Consider the following 19,367-nt stretch of genomic DNA (forward strand, 5'->3'; position numbering starts at 1 on the left):
CTAAATATTGTTACATTAAAAAAAATCATGCATTATTTGAAACATAAAAAACCTGAAATATAAAATAAGACAATAATATTCAATGCAATGTTACGATATCCTACATGGCACTGACAAAGTAGTATTTTGCTAAAAAAAAAAAAAAAAATGTGGGTAATAAGACCCAACCCATATCAAGTACAATATAAAAACTCCTGAAAGAAATGGTACAAAATAATTTTTCAAAAATGGCAAAAACACTTACAAAACCTATTTTTAGAAATCGTGTTTGATTGTGAGAGTTTAATATATTTTTTGCGGCATTCAGCAAACAATTAAAAGCTGTTAATAACCAATATGAACATTATGGTCGTACTGATCAGACCTCATGAAATAAAATGTTGTCTTTGCACAGTCTTTGCCTTTCATCTGCAGGTTCCCTTGCTCTAGTAGAATGCAGGTGGCTACTGTACTGAACTCCCTGAGGTTCCTGTAGTGTTTGGTCTAAGGCAATGCTTTTCCAATTTGATACATGCGTCATAATAAAAGGCATTATCTGAATGAGTAATATATGCATATGGGAAGGAATCCCTACGTAGCTTAATACAGTAGCACCCCCGTGTTATTTTTGAAGAACACCGAAACTATAGTACCATCTAGTGGTTGTTTTATTATATAGTCAAAAATTAAACAGCCTTTGAATTGATTTTATTTTTTTCAGAATACTTATAACAATTTTCAAAAGAAACATTTACTAAACCCAAATCTTTCATTTTACTAAAAGTTTATAGACATCAAATCCGTTCTTAAAATACCATTAAAAGTGTTTATTATTAACCTTGTGTTCAAATATGAACCCATATAAAAAGTTGAAAGCCCAGGATGCAATGCTTTACAATAAATGTCTGTGATTGTTCAGTAGTTCACTATCCAACTGTATGTATTTGAAACCACATTGTAAGCTAATGATGTGTCCAGAATTATCCTTAGTCTGATAAAAACGATTATAGTTGAACTTCACTTAAGTGTAACAATCTTTTATATATTTCTTAAACTCCCTTTATTTTAAAGTTGCAGTAAAATCACTATAATTAATTTGCTTTTGATATATATATATATATATATATATATATTATATTCATTTGTATTTCTACCAGCTATACTAAATACAATATCAATGATTTTACATTAATAGGTATGCCAAATATGTAGAGTAACAGAAACTATATTTCATATAAAATAACTGTAAACACCATGCATACGTAGCCTTTTATAAAATCAGCCTGTTATAAAAGAATGATTTGTGGGAACAAGGTACACCAGTGGTGGGATATCATGCTTATTGTGACAACCCTACTCTACCATTAGACTCCTAAAAGGAGCTTACTAATTCAGCTTTAAAATATGCAGTAATTTGTAAACAATTAAAGATTAAACAGGATTCTGCCGTAAGCTTTGAAATGCAAAGCTAATACACTAGTAATTGTTGAGCTGAGGAAAGCCCCAGTCGGAGGTTTTGCATTTGATCCTAATACCATTAAATGCTGTCAATATTTAATTTTAAACAGGCTAAAACAGTCTATGTAAATTTATAATATAATTTTGAAAAATTTTAAATTATGATAACTGACCAGAATAGAGATACAAGGAATGAGCTTATATTTATCTGCTATTAAATGCAACTTGTTAGTACATTTCAGTGAATAAAACTGCAGTGTGGGATTCCATATAAACTTTTTTTGTTATTAAAACCGCTGTATGTTGTGTGTTTATGTACTATAACATAACTTTAGTCATCGTACAGCCCTGTAACATTTCAACAATGGTTACTGGACTCAGAATGTCTCAGTAATCATAACACAAGTTGCAGGAGAAATATGAAGACAAGACAGGTGACTTGCTCCTTGCTCTCGTTCAGATAAGTCGATTGTTTAAATTGATTTTCACCCGAAAGCTTTTTTATGTACTTTCAAGGTTTTTAGGCATTTGAAATAAATGAGGTATTACATGATATGGTTAAAGAGAAACATTTTTGTAATGGTCAAATGGCGGACACTGCCGGAAGCTTGTCTGTGAGCTGCAAACCAAGTGGAAGTGAGGGAATAAAAGAGTATTAAATAGAAAACTATTTTCGTAACGCTGTGTCACGGAAAAACTAACAGTTTGCTTATGCTATCATATGAAGAGGGGGGGTTACTTCATTCCCCAAACGCTCTTTCCTTTGAACTTAAACCCTCGTGCACCTGCTGTTTTTGCATAAAAAGGAAAAGCTGAAACATAGGCCTTTTTTTCCCCATACAGTTCAAGACAAGGTTGCTTGAGGGCTTGATTTGCCATTGCAAAATACTTTAAAATGTTTTTTTTTTTTTTTTTTTTTTTTTTTTTTATTAAATCAACACTAAACAAAATATATGTCAATACTACTTTATTCCTCTAATTGTGTAAGTAACATAATATTTAAGACATTGAAAAAATCAATGGGATGAGGGGGGCTCTTTGGAGAGCATGGGCGCTTATTACCCCTTGGCCAGTAAAACTGGGCACTAATATGAATACAGACAGTCGAGACTGGGTGCAATATCAAGCACACTGTATATGGTATTAATAGTTCTTATAACAGAATGCAGTTGGTAACATCTAGTACTTTTAACAATTTTAGTGTTTTAATATACTTATAATAATCATGTTAACTGCCAAACACTTTCTTGCTGAGAATGTAATGTCTGAGAACTTTCATCTTTTCTTTGTTAAGTAAGGAGTTACTGACTGCCTGCCAAGTCAAGATAGGGCAAAACCTATTAAATGTTGATGTTGGAGACAAAAGAGATCAGAAATATTTGTGGAAATGTCTAAACAGGAGAAATAGTTGAAAAGTCAGGGCAACACGCTTCCACCGGTTGCTTTGCCAGAATAGATTCCTAGGGATGATGCAACTAAGACAAAAAGTAAGGCAGATTAAAAAAAAAGGCTGGTTAACGAGCAACACTGAGACACAGACTTGGAGGACAAAGCACAGAGCTGGCCAATCTTTTCCAAAGCCTGCTACTGTTGAAGGAGTGCCGCCTGTGCTCCCACTAGAATCTGAGGTAATATCCACTTTTAGCGTTATATCTGCTGCCTAGATATTTGAATGCATTTATATAGAGACTCAAATGAACTTTCATTGCTTCTTCCTACACCTTCGGCACCTATTCTAATATTAAAAGGTAGAGGCACCCCACTCCTGGAACCATAATTTTACAAGTTGATTGGTATTCTTAAAAAAGAAAAAGACTATTCGATTGATATAAACGGTGGTGGATTAAACTATCGCCATCTTTTAAATCATTAAAATAGTCTCTTCCCAGATCTTTTACATATTTTTATCTATCTAAAAGTACTTTAGAGGCATGTGGGAGTTTGCCTTGAAAAGATGCAGGACCATACCAGTGACCTGTTGTGAGACATAGTGAATGGGCAGAATCTGGATTATTGGAATATTTGAGTGAGCTACACAAAACATCAAGCAACTCATTAAGGGAAGACTGAACACAGCCAAAGGACCTGGTTTTAAGGTGACGTAGATTAAATATATGACAATGTCTCACAGTCTTATCTGGCCAGACACAATGTCATCAAAGAGATTTTTGGTGAGGGTGACGTAGGTTTTTTCAGACTCATCCAAAAAGTACAGAGCCTCACTGACAGCTGAAGGACTGAAGCCCTCCTTCACCAGTCTCACTTTTTGCTGCTTAAACGTTTCAGTCACATCCAGGGAGGCCTGAAACAGAAACATATATTTGATGAAAATAATTAAGTTGATAGCTACTCAGTCATTTGCAGGCAGACAAACCCCCCCCCCCCCCCCCCCTTTTTTTTTTGTTAGCTTGTTTTTGACAAATTTTATCTCTTTTTTTCTGGAGAATTTGAAATACCTGGCTTCAAATGTCACCTCATCACTGCCATTCACTTGCCAAACGTTACTGCTGTCAAGCCATTTTCTTTTTACCCACTGAACCAAAGCAACAGATGCTATCAAGCAACTGAAACGTGGGTGCTAATCCTAGGAAGCCTATCTGCCTGGCCAGTAACGGTCGCTGTACTGTGATGAGGTAAACTTGCCCCATGTGAGTTTCCATCCTGACCCTACAAGAGTGCAAAGGCCAATTCAGTACTCTCTGTGGGTTCCCAGCCAAGAACAGAAACAGTCCGAGTGTGATTCGAACCACACTGGCGTAACTCACCCGGATCTCCAAAACATAAGTGCTTTCAATTTATCTTATAAGGGGCAATTTTAAAAACTCTTTAATACAATAATGAATTTAAAACTTATTGCTAACTATATATTTCCACTTCCCTATCCCTAATTAAAATCCAAGTGTATAGTGTTGCACTAGCAGTACTTTGTTTCCTTACCTGGACTCTTACAAATCGAGGCCAGGAATATGCAGGCAAATGTTCTACTAGATGACTGTAAAGCCGCCTTCCATCCAGTTTGTGTTCTGGTTTGAGAACAACAGCTGCCATCCCCGCCTTTCCTTCATGTCCTGAAAAAAAAAAAAAAAAAAAAAGTAAATTAACAATATCACTGAACTTGTGAGACAGATTACTCATTAGAATCCTTAGCAATTATCTAGTCAGGGATACCCAGATATTTAATGAGCAAGCAGTCTGAGTGAAGTTTCCCAGCAATAACTCCTCATTCCCAGTTATACTGCTTTCCTAGTAAAAGGAGAACATTTCGGGTGATCATTCTACCTGTTAGATGTCTTGCTCATTAAAATATTTAGCATATTTTTAAAGAGGAGATGATCTATTCAGCGATACCAAGATATTTAGTAAGTAAAGGGTCTGGTCTTGCTGTAAATCATTTGTTGTTGTCATAATTTGTGCCGGTACTGTATGTGTGCATGTGTGTGTGTGTGTATATATATATATATTATAATCAAGCTTTAGTTCTTTGGTTAGTCTATTCAAACATAACATCCATAATCAACTTATGCATATCATTACCAGGTACAGAAACTCCATATACATTCACTTCCTGCAAAAATTCCAGGCCACCAAGAATATCAGCCACTTCTGTTGTTGCAACATTTTCTCCTTTCCATCTGGAAACAAGATGTTCAGTTACTAAGAATGCTGTTTTCTTTTATCAGTTATTAATTGATGACAAAAGTGAATGCTTTGTACTGAAAAATGAACATCCTGTTCTGTAAATCAATAAAATATTCTTTTAACAAAACTTGTTACACAACATTATCCTGGCCATCCTCTTGTCCACCTTACAAATATAGTACAGGCAATTCAGCTGTGTCAAACAATGATACAAAATACAGACTACTTAACACACTGATCAGTGAAACAATATCCTCACACTATGTCACACCCATCAAAATGTGATTTAACTTTTTACAGTGTTAATACAGATTAAACAACAAAACAGAAAGTCCAACACATATTTGCATGTATTTATACATGATAGATCAGGCACTTATTTAAAAGTGTGTCCCTCCCTAGTGTTAAATGACTACTCTAGGCATGTTTGGTTATTGGTAAAATAAACTGCTTGGCCCACAGTTCCTCTGAAGGGCATACAGTTGCCAGCAACTTATGGTAAAAAAAACCTAAGACTTCCAAATTGTGGTGACAGCATGCTCTGTCTAACAGTATGGGAACATAAAGAAAGACTAGGACCCCGGACACTAATGGACAAGTCTTTGACAGCGAGTTCTGACTGGATCCCAGACCTTGAAAGCTATCTCTTGTAATTTAATCTTCTTGATACACCAACTGCATCCCAACCATCCCTGTTTGAAATGCTCTCTATTGTCAGATTTGAAGTAGTCCACAGTATTCATCCAAATTCTTTGCAGAAAGCTGCTACTCTCATTCGACTCAGCTGATTTCAGATGACAGGCAGCTCCTAAACTTTCGAAAACGTTTTTTGTTTTTTTTATGAATGGAAGCAGCATTACATTTGACTGGATCTCATCAGAGCGCCAGAAAACTCACTCCCCTCTTCTCCAGCAATCAGCAGTATAAATGAAAGGACAAGGGAACAATTGATTCTTTTAAGCCCTTTAACTGATGGGAATTTTAAGGATGTCAAGCGCACACTGTGATGAGTAACGAGTTTAGCAGTTGCATTAGTCCCCTTGTCATTGAGATTCAATTGCCATGGCTGCATGATGGAGTGTTACAGCAAGCTGAACCGAGCTAAGTCCTCGTTCTCAGTGCCCTCTTTACTTGACATCAAGTCCAGCGGTGATGGTAAAAGATTCTTGGGGTTTGGCACCTGCCACCAAAATCCAAATATTCCAACAAGTTTATTTTTATTTATTTTTTATATGCAGGGCAGTGTTCCTGGGCTCTTATTTTTTCAATTAAAACAGCACATTACCTAAATGTATCCCCTGTTCTGTCCCGGAAATACACAAAGTCGTCACGATCTTGCATCATGAAGTCACCAGTGTTAAAAAACACATCTCCTTTCTCAAAGACATTCCTCAGTAGCTTCTTCTCAGACAGCTCCTTATTTCCAGCATATCCTAGGAACGGGTTCATTGAAGTTACAGGGGCTATCAATAGACCAGTTTCACCTGCAGATAAAGAAGAAGGAGCATTTTTATAATGCTGCAAATTGGAGCACACAAGTGCGACCGACTTACATGTTAAAAGAAGAGTATGGTTTTTGTCATTTTTCCATTTTATATGTTGCTATGCTATGGGACTAGGACAGGGTTAAAACAAAAGTTTCTATGACCTTCCACAAGACAAATGAATGTTTGTGAAAAGTTACTGAGGAGATAGACATTTAAATGTGTGTTGCAGTCCTGGCCAGCAGCTGCAGTCACAGAAATATGAAACCATTTAGGATCAATCTTGTGTAAGATTTAAATTCACATAACTGTTTTGTATTTTTTATTAACATACATGCATGTGAGAATTGGACAGTTTTCTAATGATGAACGGTTAAGAAAAAAAAATAAAAATAAAAATAATAATAATAATAATAATAATAATAATAATAATAATAATAATAACAATAACAATAACAATAACAATAATAATAATATGTTGCAAAAAATAAGTCTATATGCATAACATGTAAGCAAAGAAAAAAGCTTTCCTGTTCCATGAATTGACTTACAAAAGTGCACGAAAACAATATATTTTAGGATGCAACATTACTAGTATTTGCTGAACCCAAATGACAAAACACCAAAAAACTAAACAAACAACACTCTAAACAGCAGCAGTTTCATTGCTCCTGTTCATCAGAACTGGTAGTGCTGAAACCTGAAGATTAAAACATAGCGAGGCAAAGATCGGCACACAGCCATTGACACCAACAACGAGTCACGAAACCCCGGATGAGAACTTGAGGCATATCCGGGAGCTGCTGTAAATCAAGTCTCTATTCGGTCTTTTTAATGGGCAGTGCTGTGTGATTCACTGTCGTTGTGGATTGTCCTGTCCTGTCCCTTCAGAGGGCATATGTATGTGTGTTATTGAAGAACTTAAGTTTAATATTTATTTTGTAACAAGTAAACGGCTACCCGTCCCAGGGCTAGACAGGGACACTTTAACAAAAGTTAGCTCTCCTTGCCAGAGTTAGGCTTTTGTTTTGTTTGATTGTTGGTTACAGCGAATTAAAGAAATAAACAACACCAAGAGTGTTGTTGAACTGACATTCAGGTCTCCTGCCTGTGGTTTACTACAAGACACACAACACCTCGGTGTCACGGCATCACAACTTGGTGTCACTAGTGGGATGTGAACACCCCTACAGGCGTGGAGAATTAAAAAAAAAAAAAAAAAAAAAATTAAACTTAAGTTCTTCAATAACAGGTTTGTTCTCTTGAATTTCTCTCTCTAACTCCACACATACGTGTGCCCTTCTTCCATACACCTTCCCCAGACTGGTTGAACCTGTCCCTTTTTAAAGGGCTTGTAATTACTTAATTTAAGTCCATCTGCCAACAATAAATCAGTTAACTGGGCCAACAAGCTAAACCATGTGGCCTTCTGGGCAATGTAGTTTCTTCCTAAGTCCCTAGTAGACAGGTCAGGACCTCTAGTGGTTGTACAGTGAAATCACAGGTTATAAAGCTCTGTCCATCCTCAAGCTTATGTAGTACCCCTGAATGACTTTATTACAAATTATATATATATATATATATATATATATATATATATATATATATATATATATATATATATATATATATATATATATATATACACACACACACACACACACTTAGTATTTTAGGGGGTCCTAAAATAAGAGGTTTACTAGAGCTTCTTAAGAAAAAAAGCCCCAAAAAGTCCTTTACCTTGACCCCCCCCCCTTATTAAACAATGTTATGAGGTGATAATAAAACAAAAAATTTCTCTAATCATAGTTTATTACTGTTGACAATAGATGCTTTCATTCTTACCTTTTTTGATTTTCACACAGTATCCCTGATCAGATCTGACTGGTTCTTCCTTCTGAAGATCATACTTCACAAAATCAAAGGGGAAAGTGCACTGAAACAGAAAGTACACAGCCTCTTAATTACAAATCGAAGATGCCAGCCAAAATAGCATTACATTCTCATTGACAGCCAGCAGAAATTATGTTTACTGTAGGCTCCTTAAATATTTTTACATAGGTAGGTATACTCTAGCCTACGGCTCAATGGGCTGATAGGAGCTTTTATAAAAGATTGTAACCTCCCTCTTCCTTGAGTCGTGATAAAAGATTCAGTGTCATTTACCAACATGATTGCCTAATGAAGTACTGAAGTAACTGCATACACTATAAGCCACATCACTGTGCAGACGTGGATACATATTTATGTATTTATTCTATTTATTTGACAGGGACATTGTACAATTTTTTACATAAATGAACATGTCATATGATGCATTGTACCCAAATTTAGCTGAAAGTTAATTTTCATTGGTAGTCTCTGGGCAGGTGAGAACAAAGATAAGCAAATCAACGATCAATTGCAGAACATACAACAATACAACCCTCCCAATCAATGAATACATGTTTGTTTTGATTTTAACCATACTTTGTTTATATAAATGGCTGCACATTTGGAAACTACAACATATGTAGAACAGCAACCATTTGCTACATATACAGTTCTACCACAGCGAGTGACCAGCACAAAATTGAAGTACTTCACTTTACCTTGTTGAAGAAACCTGCACGTCCAATTGGACCAGTTTTGTCAGTGTAGTTCATGAAACCAATGCTTGCTTCTGTTAAACCGTAAGACTCAACAACTTTAATTTTACTGAAGCGGTCATGAAAATCCTTCCAAACATCCGGCCTTAGGCCACTTCCTGCAGCAATGCGCACCTTGTGATCCATTTCCCCTGCAACCTTTGTAGAAAACACACACCCTTATTCAGAGGTTCAATGGTTTTGTTCTTTGACCAACATAAGTCATCATAGAAGAGGCACACTTTCTAAGAAATGAATCATACAGTTAAAGAAATACATATTTAACAAGATCATACCTTTGGCTGATTCACCAGATACCGACAAAGTTCCCCAATATACTGGAAAACTGTGACGTTATGCTTGCAACAGTCATTCCAGAATTGACTTGCTGAGAATTTCTTCTTTAAAACACATGCAGCGCCTTAAAACAATTACATTAAATATAAGACAATTACAGGCACTGTCACTTTTATGTTGTTAACTAATCAGCTCCACTTTGTTGCTCACCATGTTCGGTAAAAATGTTTTCATCTTAATATAACGTACTGTAATTTAATGTACATTTTCTATGTCCAAATCTACGTTAATTATAATTGGAAGATTTTCTTATTTTTTATAATAAATAAAAACATTAAAAAAATAAAGAAATAATAAAAAAACTAATACTAAGAAATGTTTCTTTCCCATGGAAGTTAAATGTGGATGCTGTACCAGGGAAAGATCCAGCACATTCCAGTGTGTTCCTGTGCACATAATAGTCCTTTTTTCCTAGTCAACTCGCATTAACACAGTGGAAAATTCACAAGGGTGCAACATAGTTACTGGCACACAAATTCTTTATGATAGAGACTTAACAATGCTCTACTCTGTATCAGGGTTACACCAACCCCATTTAAATACAATTGTCTTTTTGAACACAGAAGCATAAAATATCCTAACTTGTTTGAAACAAATAAACACATAAATAACCAATCTTGTACCTAGTTCAATGCACCCCCCGATTCCTAACAGGGAAGCCGACATGTGATAAAGAGGAAGAGTGACATAGATAATGTCATCAGAAGTAGCTCCACACATCTGGAGGAAACATAAGCACATCACAGCTTTGAGATGGCTTATACGAGCTGCTTTCGGAAGACCTATAAAACAATAAGAAAATATTTAACAATAAAAAAGCATTCAATTTACATTAAGAATAAATTCTGAAAACAATGACACATTTAACAGCATGATAACAAATGGTATTTCATTTAATTCTAGCCAAACAGTTCCATACATTTTTAATGTTTTAAGGCAGCAGTCCTTACAGATACACATCTCCCACAGTGATTGATCAGAACACAAAGTGAAGTACTTCACTTTACCTTGTTGAAGAACTCTGCACTGCTAACTGGACCTCTCTTACCCATTTGACAGTGCCATTAGCTACACCCAGTATGTCTTAAATGTGCAATTTTTAAAACATGACTTCTGGTACTACAGTAGGGAAAAGAAAATGATCAGTTTGATTGCCTTCTAGTATGTCAGTCACTGCTTTACTTCTTTGGCCACTTCATGCCAGCATTGTCTTCTTGGTCAAAGTTTGTTACTGGCTGAAAGCATGCAATCAATAGGAGAAGCAAACAAAGATTAATTTAACCGAGCAGTAGTGCCAGATATCCTGTTTTAAAGTTTTTTTTTAAAACATGTGTTTCATTCAAAACTGCCCATTTGAAACCCATATAATGAATGGATGTGCATGGTGGAGAACATTTGTGGAACTACTTTATTTATAGCGCAGTGGATTTCAACATTTACCAATGTGAGGACCAACTTCTTATTCCAGCATAGAACCACATACAATGTATACTGGTACTGATAAATATAAGACAACTATGGCTATAGTCACAAATCATTTACCACTGTGCTGCATTAATACATTTTTATTTTCTAAAATGAAAGGCTTAAAATAAATAACTAGGGAGCTTAATTAAAGAGTTCTGACACAGACCTGTGTTGTTTCTGACTTGTTCTGCAAGTGTTTTAATAAAAAAAAAAAAAAAAAAAAAAAATTAAATAATGCTTCAGAAGCATGGTGTTGTGAATATAGTCATTAGGCTCATAATATGTTAGGAGCAACAAGAAACTGTAATTTCACATAATGGCAGCATGTGGTTACAGAGCTTCTTTGTTTAAGTGCAGTGCAATAAACCTGGTTACACTAAATGGCTGGTTACACTGATGCCCTGATACTACAGATCTACAAAAAAGAGGCCATGACATGGTTAAAAATCACAAACCAACTTCAAAACCAGATGTGTCTTTAACAGTCTTCTGAACAATCACTCAGTAATTGTTTGACATTGAATGAACAGCCACCAGTGCTACATAGCTACAAATGTTCAGTGTAGTTTGGTGACCCAGTTCATTTTGGTTTCACTGTACAGGCATATTCACTAGCAAAAAAGACCCCTGCATATCAATACTAAATCTTTCATCCAAAATGTAGAGCTTAAACAGCAAAATCATGCAGTGGATATTGTTAGTGTACTGAGCTGCAACTTCTGACTGGAACAGGAGTTGAATTGTACAGCAAGGCTCCAAAGTATGCAAAGATTGTTATGCTTTTCTCTCTGGTGGTAAGACTATAAAATTGAGCAATAGAAAGAGGTCTTGTGTATGGAAATAGTTCTGAAGTACTCTACATAGGCTGCGTAGACAGTGTTTCAACCTCTTTAAGCAAGCATAGTATATACAACAGGATATCTAAATACCAGAATTGATCATACATTGCTTCTACCCAGCATAGCTTTAGTAAATTAACCTTAAATAAAACTCAGCTGCCTTAGCAAGTGGAAAAGCAGGTCATACATTTTTTCCCCCTATTTTCTTTTTCCACAACTTAAATACACTTATGTGCAAGTCATATTAAAACTTCAAGCAGTTCTATGGAATGTATTTTGTGGCACTCTCCCTAACCATTTTCCATATTCCGTTTGCTGAATGCAGAGTGAATACAATATCTTGTTTCAGAAATGACATATTGCCAGTATAATGGCATAGGATTTATTGTCTGTTACCCGTGACCGTCTTTAGAGTATGAGCTGCAGTTTCCTCTTAAACTAGCCAAATAATTATAAGAAGAATGAAAGCTAAAAACACACATCAGCAGGCAGCACAGGCATTACAGGCATGCTATTTAAATAGTTGTAGCAGCACGTGGGGACGTATAACACTGTATTTTTCACAGCCCCGCTACTACTCTCTTAGGCTAGTATACAATGAATTGCACATTACTGCTAAGGGACAGAAAAGACTAGGCGAAAAGCAATCAGCTATCCGATGTCCAAACACGAAGATAACAAAAGTGTAAAGGATGAAAAATATATATCTTTATGTGCTTTGTTATTTATTAATTTATATTTTCATTGGAAAGGGCTGCACTTTTCTTTTAAATGTGTAGTAGCTTTATTATTTTTTATAACCTTGTTTATAACACAACTCAACTACAAAGCACTATCAAATGGCAATCATTTGAAACGTTAAATAAATAAATGTACGAAGAGGTCTCAAAACCGCATGTAATGTATGCCTATTTTTTTCTGTTTGGTCAAAGAAGCTTGCCTGGGCTACAGAGCTCAGTTTGTTAATAAAGAATTATAAACTTGGTTGCTTTTCTGCAAAGGAGAATCTGCCCCTAACCAGCACGTCATCAGCAAGCGCATAAAAGCTCTGTGTGTTATTTTTTCATATTGCTTCTTTTTGTTTCGGCTGCTCAGTCAAGCACTGGGAAGCCAAAACGGGAGCTGATTGCTTAGAGCCTGGAGGAAGGGCTGCCCTTAGCCATGGATTCTCTGAGGGTTCCTCCTAAAAAATAAAACATATCTGAGTAAGGTTTTTTTCCTTACCTGAGTGCTGAGCAGTTTCGAAATTTAGTTCTGCGAGGTGGGTAGTTGGGTTGGAAAGGCTGGGTTCTCTCCCCCAGTGCAGCCATGCTCTGGGGGAAGGGCTGTGTCTCAGCTGCTGATTTTCTGCTGATTCATTTGCTGATGAATATTTGGGGGATAGGTGGCAGGGCAACTCCGTGGAGCATGTTAATTATTTACTATTATTCACTCATGGTTTGGCAGCCTCGTATTTTTGGGGGGAGGTGGCTCATAGCCACTTCCTATCTGCGGCACTGGGATGGATGTAACTGTTTTTCCAGCCGGTCTCACGCAGGTAGCCGTCGGGCACCAACGGACAAGGCCTCCAGCCAAATTTATCTGAGTGCTCACCTCAGTCATCGTTACCTGAGCGCCCTTCACAGTTTATAAATCATCTGCAATTGCAATCATCATCATTCATTCATTGCCATTCATAGCGGATTCTCCGTGCTGAATTGCTTGATTCAGCATTTAGTTATAATACAAAGTTGCGCGAGGTTACGTCACAAACAGAGTCTTCACTGCAGAAGCTTCGAGAACATAAGGTACTGCTTTCGAACATGTTTCCATGCAAAAAAAACAACTTTTGGTCAGTTTGGCCTGGCTTGAGGCAATTTACGTGACCTTTAAAGTCGTATCACGTTTTGTCTGCACACTTCCTATAGAATGAGGAATGTGTGTGTGTTATGTGCATGCTACATCACATTCTCAAGATAATGGAGGGAGAATCTGGAGTTTCAAAACTGTATGGATACCTGGCAAATGTTTCTTATAAAGGAAAGGTCAAATGCAATTTTTCTGCCCACCTCTGTTCATAAAACAGCACTTAAGCATTCTATTTTATAAAAGATTTCCAAGATACACAGAACTGAATTTCAGTAACTATCGTGCTTTTAAAAGCCAGTTTACAACTGGGCAGGGTAAAACCTCAAGTCTGGCCTGAGGGTATCCCACTTATTTATTTTTTTAAAAGGACCAAGGCTTTGCATTAAACTCCCCATAACTCTCATCGCTACACTTTTTAAATCCAAATGGATGTTGTGTTGTTGTTTTTTTTCTTGAATATTCTTCCGAATTACTTCAAGAACCGTAATCTGTTGTTTAAACCCCTAAGAGAACACAGTTCTATTTCTGAAATGGTATAGAGTAACAATTTCTCAAAGTACATTTGCTGATCACTTAGCACAGAAAAAGACAAGTGTTAAACACAACAAGTTGAATTAGATACAATTAGAGCTTTTGGTAAGCCAAATGAAGCTTTACCCATTTAGCTTATCAGAGGTCTTTGCAGTAAAGTGGTGAGCAATGAGAATAAAATTTACAGCTATGCGGCCCCTACAGCCAATCATATCAGCTCTACAAGTCACAAAGCATCCCCAATCAAGGGTGAGTTTCAAAACCTGAAAAAGCCAAAGTGCCTACTCATAACACAGCAACCCATTTAAGTAACACAGTAAATTACTGGGGTCTATTGTCATTGATTTAGAGATATTGTGCAAGGTGCCCTTTAAACTGTGAACAAAAACTAGAGATACATTGAATTATTTTATATTTCTAATACCTGTAAATTGAAATTGTCTTCGACATGCAATTAAGATCATCAATTAACATACAAATAATACAAACTCCCTTCTATATCTATAGCATCTGAATACATTCTTTATTCATCAGTAATTTGGGCCAGAACAAGTATTATATTGAGCTAAAATTGTACAAAATTGTAACACTGATCTGTATTGTTTTTTGCAGATATTTGGCCAGAGAGGAAATAACACATTTGGAAAGTCAACAAAATCATATAAATTTTTTTTTTTTTTTAATCTGTCTTAAATTGTTTAGCATTACATGTACAGATTGATAGGATGTCTATTGTAGAAGGAACTTTCACTATAATCTTCTAAGCTTTAAAGGATGGAGTATTAGATTTTAGTATTTTGACTGGCCAACAACGTGCAGAATTTGGGTGAAAAAAATGTGGAGTTAAACGTATTTCCATTTACGAACCGAATAATCATAAAACCTGTTAGAAATGTCATAAATTTGGAAACATCAGCCAAGGTAAAAAAAGACACAGTAAAAGATACAAAAAGAAATACCTGTGGTTCCAGAAGTAAAGATATAAAGGAAGGTTGACATAATGTTGGTTTGAGAGCTAACATCTAATGGTGCAGGATCATCTGATGCATGTTCTAGCTTGTCAAGAATTGTATTAACTCCTTGGAAAGTAGAGCTTTTTTCCATCAGCCAAATATTGATCCCATTATTCTGCAGTGTTAGCAGTACATCTTCTAGTGAACTGATCAAATCTGTAAAGAAAAAGAGCATTGTATATTTTCTGCATGCATATCCTGGTATTCTCAATATGTTATGAAAGTAATTGCTTCTACTTTCACAAATATTTTTGCCATGGTTCAATAAGAACTGTCAGAATGAACTATTCACATTTCCCAGTCTACCAAGTACCTATCACTGCAAACACTTATCAAATCCATCAGTTTCGAGTTTCAGAATGTGAAAGGCTCCACACAGATGTAAATTGAAGCCATTAGCGACCTGCCAAGCAAGTGGCGGCTTAAATGACAAAAGTCTGGTGAGTCAAGGTATCAAAACCCTCCAAGCAATACTACTATCTTTTGATTTCAAATCCTTTTTTGAAAAGTAGAGACCAAAAAACCTACTCATACTGGATTTTAGTAATCATGTCACAAGTTGTAGGCTAATGCTGGAAAAGCAGAAACGGGTATGCATGTACCAGAAGAAAGTGTTTCATTTAACACCATGTGTAGCTTAAAAGCTTGACGATTGTTTAAAAAAAAAAAAAAAAAACATTGGTTTCAGTAGCTCAGAAAAGACAAGATGACAAAGTACCAACAAGATTGATTTAAAACTGTTGAATAAAGGCACGCAACTGGAGCAACACCGCTCCCCAGGGAAGCTTGCCCTTAAATTAAAACTGTATTGTACCACCCTAACAGGCATTTAGCCTATTCTTTTGCAATGAACTAATTAATGACTTATTTTGCAAAGTGAATCATTGTCAATTAACACAAACCACAGGAGCATCTTTAAACCTCTACTTCCATGCATTTGTAGATTCTGTTAACCTAACCCAGAACTCTCCCTTGTTGTAAGAGACGATTATTTCTGATGTTAAACTAGGAGGGCATTGGACTAAAACCATCAAAGATACAGCTATGACCAAGATTTGCGTAGACCTATATAATTCAATAATGTTGCCTCATAAAGTCGAATTAAACCTATTGAATAGTGTTACGTTAACGTACCGAGCTGTACTTTTCCGTATACTTAACAAAAAGCTGACAAAAATTGAATAGGTGACCATTCGAAATCTAAAATTAAATACTAGTATGGCTGTCGATAGACTTTTCAGATATCATTTTGTAGTTTCTTTGATATATATATATATATATATATATATATATATATATATATATATATATATATATATATATATATATATATATATATATATATACACATACATATATACATATATATATATACATACACACACACACACATATATATATATATATATATATATATATATATATATATATATATATATATATATATATATATATATATATATATATATATGTGTGTGTGTGTGTGTGTGTCAGTTCTAAAATTACAGGTGTTGCAAAATGTTTGCTCCACAGCTGAAGAGTGAAAAGCTTGTCAGTGGTTAAATAACTTTGATTTATTCCATCCTGTTCCCAAGTGCCACAGTCAATTCATGGGGTCTGCGATGATGGTCAAATACAGAAGAACGTACAAGCAATACACAGTTTTGTAAAGATGCTTTGAGTGTTAGTTACACTATGGAATGGTGCCAAAGATGCCATGTTCATTTGTTTCTGAAAACCTGACTGTTCATGTTAAGCTACGAGTCACGACAGAAAAGTCTATAACTAAGTAATCGGTAAGTAAAAAGTGTTCATCACTATGGCGTAAACGAATCACAACGTTTGATAAAGAACAAAAAATAAATAAAAAATGAATCGGTATACAATACCTGCTCCCACGACGAGGGCTGAAGCCCCACAGCTGTTGAAACAATTTAGCAAAGAATTGGATTTGATGTTAAAGTTGAGAAACGCCACTTCACAACCTAGTTTGCTGAGTCCGAACCAGACAGAAACAAAATCTGGTTCATTGGTCATCAGCAGAGCCACGATGTCCCCTTTCTTCAAAGAACCCTGCTTAAGAAATACCTGAGCCACTTTATTGCTCCTTTTGTCCATATCTTGATAGGTGTAAACATCGCCTTCATGGATTATGAAGGGCTTGTTAGGGATTTTCTTTGCCTGTTGTACAAAGCAGTCCAGAAAAGTTATGACTCCTTGTCGCATCCTTAACTTCATCATTCGTTTGACTCTTTGAAGCTTAATGTAATAAATCAAATCATCCCAAAAGTATGGATAAAAAAGCTTCTGTACTGTCAAAACGACAGCAAGTCCAGCGGCTGCGGCAGTAATTAAAGAGAACAGCATCCTTGCATGGAGGAAACAGCATTCAATTGCCACGAATGAAAAGAAACTTTTGACAAAGTTAAAAGCCTCTCGGTCTTACTTTTAAATGCCTGTCGGGAACTGGGCATGCTCGGAATGAACTTCGCTCCAAGCGCATACAGCACATTTGTACCTATTCATTCAAAGGATGCAACCACATTATCACAATAACTGGGGTGTTAAATAAACTCTGACTTCCTAGTTATTTTTTTTATTATATATATATATATATATATATATATATATATATATATATATATATATATATATATATATATATATATATATATATATATATTCTGGTTAACTGTTAGATTTTATTTAGTTTAACAAAGACGAAGATTAAAGTAATTGTCTGGTTTCACAGACCCTCATTAGCACTAATCTCGGTATACCTCGTGTGAGCTGGTAGTCTAGGAGTTGTGCTATTCAGGATATATGAAACCCACTAACTGTATGTAGATTCACTTTAAAAGGAGGGCTGAGCAATACTTTAAAGTCAATTTCTTACTTCTTATTAGATTAATTACAATTACTTTGACATTTTATATATGTGTACTTCTATTAGCTACAGTTAGCAAATGTGCAGTTTTTTTTATAAAAAGAAGCACATGCTATAGCAAACATGTATGTTCATTCTTTCAAAGCTGCACAGTTGAGATAGGTTTAGTGAATGGGTATGCATTGTGGAGAACATTCATGGAGTTACTGTGTTCAGGATGCACAAATAAAAAAAAAAAAACTACACTGGATAAACTGCAGCATAAGGAGATCTTTGCTGTAGGTCATATGGTTTGACTCAACCATATGGAATGACTCAATCACTGGAGTGCATTTGTACAGTAGCATATTAAGTGATTAGGTACAACCACCTTTATCTAGTGTTGTCTTTTTATATGCACTACAGAATCTTCAATAGAAGAAAAGGGAGACCAGTAATATCATTGTTAGTGCTTCTATGGAGTAAGAAAATACATTTTACAACCTTCAACACCCATTGTATTGTTTCCAGAGATGGCCTTTATTTATGGGGGTTGGGGAAGTGAAGAATTTGTATTGTGGTGTTCTGTATTGTGTGACTTGTATGGACATAACCCATTGTCCACCTACACGGTCAACAAACTATTTTTCTTAACAGACATTCTTTGAGATGTTTTGTAAAAAGCAGACCTCCGTTTTGTGTCAAATCCAAGAGACAGATCCTTTACCTCCCCTTACCTTGAAATTTCATGAAGTGATATATATGGTTTGAGTCTTTTCTTCTACCAAGAGTTTAGCTGGGATTTCAAATGCTGTGCTGTGCTATTTTTTTTAAAGGACATGGTGAGAATTTAGGGAAGGGAGGCCAGCCCGTCTTTCATGTGGTGAAAACTGTACCCATTCACACTCAATAGATGTACTGTACAGGCTGACACTTCCTGTTATTTGTTACTTTTGATAACACTATGTAACACAATTTTTGTTCCTGGGTAGTAAGTGTTATATGCCTCAAAAGTATAGAAAATGGCTATTATTCCCCACAAACTTTGCTTTTGTGACCAGGACAGTGATATTTCAAAATATCACTATTTGCAATGGGAAAACAGGCAAATGTGTGTCTTTTCGTTCACATAAAGTCAGAAAAAAACAACATATGAATCCAAATTAACACGTATTTATACTAAAGTAATACAAAAATGACTACAAAAGATTTAGAAGTGAGTAGTTTTTTGAGATTTACGATTATACTGTAAATACAGT

The 19,367-nt window shown here is 35.6% G+C and overlaps 1 protein-coding gene across 1 annotated transcript; it reads right to left on the reverse strand.

The window, feature by feature from the left end:
• Positions 1–2,397: 2,397 nt before the first annotated feature.
• On the reverse strand, positions 2,398–17,616 carry LOC121315623 (long-chain fatty acid transport protein 6-like). Its single transcript, XM_041249879.1, has 10 exons — positions 17,132–17,616; positions 15,189–15,398; positions 10,168–10,326; positions 9,484–9,608; positions 9,152–9,346; positions 8,406–8,496; positions 6,362–6,560; positions 4,972–5,069; positions 4,375–4,505; positions 2,398–3,739 (listed from the first exon to the last, which is right to left on the reverse strand). Exons 1-10 carry the CDS (start codon positions 17,607–17,609, stop codon positions 3,563–3,565), a joined length of 1,863 nt encoding a protein of 620 aa, XP_041105813.1. The 5' UTR covers positions 17,610–17,616; the 3' UTR covers positions 2,398–3,562.
• Between the last annotated feature and the right edge of the window lie 1,751 nt (positions 17,617–19,367).

This window comes from Polyodon spathula, chromosome 1 (assembly GCF_017654505.1).
Source record: "Polyodon spathula isolate WHYD16114869_AA chromosome 1, ASM1765450v1, whole genome shotgun sequence".
Taxonomy (NCBI): Eukaryota; Metazoa; Chordata; class Actinopteri; order Acipenseriformes; family Polyodontidae; genus Polyodon; species Polyodon spathula.